Below are 5,328 nucleotides of genomic sequence, written 5' to 3'. Positions count from 1 at the left end.
ATTTATAAAATAGTTAATAAATGTTGTAGTGGGGACCACTTTTGAAAGTGTAGGTGACGTGGCACAGTTGAAAGTGTTGTAGGTGAATTGCAGGTGTGTGGAARATAATTGCAAAAGCTGATGTGGCACAATTGAAAGTGTAAATGGATTGCAGGGATGTGGATGGTCTGAGAGGTTGATTAATCATGTATATTATCATCTTCAATATATATTAATTTTAGAGAAATACATGAAACAGTTTTATTAAAATTTCATAACCATATATGAAACAATTTCATAACCATATATGAAACAATTTCATAAAAAATGGTATTATATGAAACTATTTTATAAGATTAAACAATGAAATCGACGGATGAAAGTGATTTACACGGTTTATATAAATATAAGTAATTTGCATTTGATCGCTCATACATACATAAACCATCATTTCAACAATTAAATTTAAAGGGTAATCATGGTAAAACAAGATAAAACACATACAAAGCATCGTTCCATTAGAATATTTATGAATCACGCATCTGAAATCTGATTTTAAAACATAATCCAAACGATTAATAATTAAATATTACAAAATAAAGTCGTATTTATTCTTAAATACATTTATTTTGTAATATTTAATTATTAAACAATAAAAAATACTTTATTTTTCACACCAATCAACAAGTCTATTTCCTCTTGACGAATTTATGAGGTATTCATGGGTATAGGGGTAGCAACAAGAGGTGTTGCTCTAAGCAATGTAAGCCCGAAAATGTCATTCATGTCCATCTCTTCTCTGGCGTGAGGAAGCTTCCAATCAAAATGATACACGAAGGACGCAACCATCAAACTTACCACCCGATGAGCCAAGGGTATTCCGGGACACATCCTTCGTCCCGATCCAAACGGTAAATACTTAAAATGCTGACCCTTGTAGTCAAGCTCGTCTTTCAGAAACCGTTCGGGCTTAAACGTCGTTGGGTTTTCCCAATATCTTGGATCCCGTGCTATGGCCCATGCGTTCACTAGAATTTGAGTGTTTTTTGGCACAATATATTCACCAAGTTTAACTTTAGTTTCAGTTTTGTGTGGCACCAATAAAGGCACAGATAAATGAAGACGCATTGTTTCTTTAATGACGGCGTGTAAATAAGGCAAATTGAGGATTTTGGCTTCTTCTATCTTCCCATCTTTTCCCACTATTGTGGAGACTTCTTGGCGAACTCTTGAGAACATGTCAGGGTTAAGCAACAATTCGGTCATTGCCCATTCTGTTGTATTTGAACTCGTTTCTGTTCCCGCTAGAAACAAATCCTGCAGATTAATGAAACTAGGTTACTTAATTATTTTTTTATCATTTTAAAGGAATTTTATATAAATAAGTCATATATACGTAAAGAATTTACACAATTTTATTTTAATGATTAATTTGTTAGGTATAAAATGTGGGTTTTAATTATGGTAAAGAAAAATGAAAGTATTATATTTACCACAAGTAAAGTCTTGATGTGTATGAGGTTGAACTCAGTTTCATTCTCTTCACTGTAATCCAACAGTGAATCCAACATATCACCAAACCTTGGAAGCTTCGATTCTCGATGCTCTAACCTCTCCTTTATAAACCCTTCTGTCACTGTATCGAACCAATCATAAGCCGCCTTCGCCTGCCGTCGTATGTTCTGGGGGTCCAACGGCTTCAGCACCGGAAATATGTCTGCAATGTTAAACTTTCCGTCCACCTCCATCAATGTCTTTACTGCCGTCTTAAACCCTCCGATATCATCGGAATCGTAGCTCGTCACGTTCTGTGAAAGGCATGTGTTGGACATCTGGTTGAGTGCCACCGCGAACGCCAGTTTTCCGATGTCCACAGCCTCGTTTTTCCGGCTGGAGTCCCGGAGGAAGTCCAGCATTCCCTCCACCACGTTCTGGCGAAGGTCACGGAGGGTGTCGAGTTTGTGTTGGTGGGTGAGGTACGTGTTGAGGGCTTTTCTGATGGTCCTCCACTCTTCGTTTGGTGGGATCCAAAGTACGGCGGCGTCATGGTTGTCCAAGGCGGTGACGGCGTCTGGGATAAGGCGGCCGGAGCAGGCTTCATCGTTGCGTTGAAGGATTTCTCTGGCGGCATCGGGGGTGGAGGCCACCACGCTGGTGATGCTCCCCAATCGAATGGTCATAAGTGGACCGTGTTTCTTAGAGAGTTTGGCTAGGGATTCATGGGGTTTTGGTCCCAGGTCAAGAAGGTTTCCGATGATGGGAAGGCCAGCAGGTCCCGGCGGCATTCTCCGTTTACGGTGGAGATCAAGGCCTTGGAAGAGGAGGAAGAAGAAAATAACGGTGGAGAGAACTAGAAATAGGAACTCCATTGCTTTCTTTTCCTTGTTCTGTGTGTAAACCTAGTGGTGATGGTGTCTATTTATAGAAGGATCCATGTTTTAACCATTTCCAACAAAATGAGAAAGTGGGATGCTTTTTCTTTCAATAGATTCTTTAAAAACTTTCTTAAATTAGAAAAGAGCCAAAAATCTCTGAATTTGAATAACACCTCAAAAAAATGATTATGGTAATAGGGAAATATTATTTAATTAATATATTTATACTAATAGCAAAGTTTAGAAAATAAATATTTAAAGAGAAAATTAATATTTTATTAGATAAAATAATGTTTTAATAATATAATAAATGTTATAATCTTTAAAATAAAGAATCTGTTAGAGTTAATTGTATTTTTATTTTAAAGATATTGAAGTTTCATCCTTTATTTTGAAGAAATTTTGAAAAATCTATTGAAGTTGTTCTTATAAGTAAATAAAATGTGATAGATACTTTTATATTGGCATTGATTCTTTGAATGTGAATAAAAAAGGGTTGACGTACCTGATCCGTCGGGACGGACCAGACCATGATGCAAGCAGGTTGGACCAAGTTAATTAGGTTGACGATCTCTAATCATTCTAAATGTTATGAGGTCAAATCGATAGTGCGGTAATCGTTTTTTGACTGACATTAGCCGGATCGAACTTTCTTTTTTGAACCAATATGACTAAATTTTGGATCGGAAGAGACTGGATTCTCTAACATTGGATTTCATTTCGGTTTTGATATAAAAAGATTTACATTTATCCTCATACTCTATCTTTAACGGAAGAACATAATACATTAATTAACTTGGTTTAGTCATTGTTATCGATGACCATATAAGTTGTTTTCTTTTGTAGATTTATGGATTTGCATTTGCAATCATTAATTATTATGAAAGTATATATTATCCATAATGTAAATTAAAATCGAGCATCAGGTTCTTCTTTCTTTTATCACTTAGGAGCCGTGTCAGATGAAAGTCTCATGGACGGTAATACAGGGGTTTTATAGTTTGGTTCGATTAGCGTGTTTTACCTTTGCTGATACAAGAAGGGAGTTCTGTAAAAGCAACAGGGAGTTTTCTTGCTCCATATTTGCATGAAAATCTAATAGATGAATAGTCATTCGACGAAAAATCATTGAATCCGGTTCCCATATTTATTTCTTAGTTCTTATCAATTCCTGTAATGTAAAAAAGAACAATGGTAAAATTTCTGTTTGCCAAGGAGAAGACGCGGGTTCGATTCCTACTATCCGCCCAAAATGAAATTATTACTTGAATTCAAAGTTCATAGTTACTTCGATCGCCAGGTTGTCTCTTGTCTGCCCATGGATTCAGCAGCAGTTTGAAATTGACTACGGATTCGAGACATAGCACATGGTTTCGTAAAACCACACGATTTTCCCAATCTAAATCAAACAGGTTTTACATGAAGAGTTTGGCTTGTGAATTCAATCGACAGATCTAAGCTTAACCATTAAGTCCGGAAAAAAATACAATATTAATTTGATGCATCAATTATCGACTTGACTTAGCTCCAAAATTTGGCAATGGATCGTTATCCCATATGTACACTGCACCACATTCAATCAAGTTTGATTCCCTCTCAACTATCATCAATTTATGATCAATGGTACAACTAATTATCGCATATACATAAGTTACAACCAAATTGTGGCGTATACGTATGTTACGACGAATGAAGTTACATTATATACATGTAAGTAATACTAGTTATGTATGTACCTACATGTTGTTGCTAGATGTAAACTAAAAATCTCATTTTAAGTCTATAAATATAAACAAAAATAAAGTAGGTTTATTTTTATTTTAAAAACAAGAAGTCTTAATAGTTGGCTGAAACCTAATAAGCTACAACAGCTTTATCTATTCAGCCTCTTTTTCCTTCTACATCAGGTATATGTACAGCCATCACATAAAATGTAATTAATTAAGTAGTTATATTATACTTATATTATACAGACCCCATAAACTTGCAATCTTTTGGCACCAAGAAGAGGAGGATTTCTGTTTTTCTACTCACAAGTTGTGTATTGATTGACTAGGAGCACTTGGATTAAGCTAACAACCCCCATATAGCTCTAAAAGCTGTAGTTAACGACTTAACCCTACCATTAATGATTCAAAAGTAATAATTAAGAAAGAAACAGCCTCGTCTTTTTGAATTCAGATCATGGTTTATTTACCAGAAGAATGCTTAATTTGGACTATATGTCCTTTATAAGACCATAAAGGGAAACTTAAAAAAAAATCTAATGCTTGAACCTTGATCACCTTTGTGAGTAGGATCCAAATAAATGGAATCATTTCCACTTGCTTACGAACCTACCCTGAATTAAAGCGATGGGAGGCCACTTTCCTAATCCATCCCCTCTTTCTATTTTTGCATAAAAATATGATGTTTTTGTGGGTTAGTGAAGATATATATATATATATATATATATATATATATAAACTCATCACATTTGTACAACCAATGCAACCCAATAAATTGAGATGTTTATGGAAATGATGAGAGTTCATTTATTATGATTTAAATATTTATGGAATATAAATAGAGTTCATTAATTGTGATCAATACTTTATATTAGAAAACAATCAAAACTTCTATGAAATCACATCTTCATCAAATTAAATGGACAGTTGAGATTGAGTTGTATTGGTTATACAAATGTAAAAGGTTGTATAATAACCAACATATATAGGCGGGATCAGTTGAAAACCGCCTAATTCTTAAAAACCGTGTAAACCGATTTCGACGAATAGAAAAATTATTATTATTTTAATTAAATTTAATCATTAAGGGTATAATTGTCATATATATATATATATATATATATATAGGCGGGATCAGTTGAAAACCGACTAATTCTTAGAAACCGTGTAAACCGATTTGGACGAATAGGAAAATTGTTTTTTTTATTAAATTTAATCATTAAGGGTATAATTGTCATTTATATATA

The 5,328-nt window shown here is 34.3% G+C and overlaps 1 protein-coding gene across 1 annotated transcript; it reads right to left on the bottom strand.

Moving 5' to 3' along the window:
• Positions 1–687: 687 nt before the first annotated feature.
• LOC112528611 (geraniol 8-hydroxylase-like) lies at positions 688–2,348 on the bottom strand. The gene is made up of 2 exons (XM_025139632.1): positions 1,473–2,348; positions 688–1,296 (listed from the first exon to the last, which is right to left on the bottom strand). Exons 1-2 carry the CDS (start codon positions 2,346–2,348, stop codon positions 688–690), a joined length of 1,485 nt encoding a protein of 494 aa, XP_024995400.1.
• Between the last annotated feature and the right edge of the window lie 2,980 nt (positions 2,349–5,328).

This window comes from Cynara cardunculus (genome assembly GCF_001531365.2).
Source record: "Cynara cardunculus var. scolymus isolate 2C chromosome LG 15, CcrdV1, whole genome shotgun sequence".
Taxonomy (NCBI): Eukaryota; Viridiplantae; Streptophyta; class Magnoliopsida; order Asterales; family Asteraceae; genus Cynara; species Cynara cardunculus.
Note: the sequence above shows the minus strand (reverse complement) of the source record. Positions and strands in the feature narration are given on the sequence as shown.

What these genes read in the sequence shown, in the direction of transcription:
- LOC112528611 (XM_025139632.1), bottom strand. Translation starts at nt 2,348, where the DNA reads ATGGAGTTCCTATTTCTAGTTCTCTCCACCGTTATTTTCTTCTTCCTC. An exon ending in ACATCAAGACTTTACTTGTG is followed by an intron (nt 1,297 to 1,472) that starts GTAAATATAATA and finishes ATTAATCTGCAG; the next exon opens with GATTTGTTTCTAGCGGGAAC.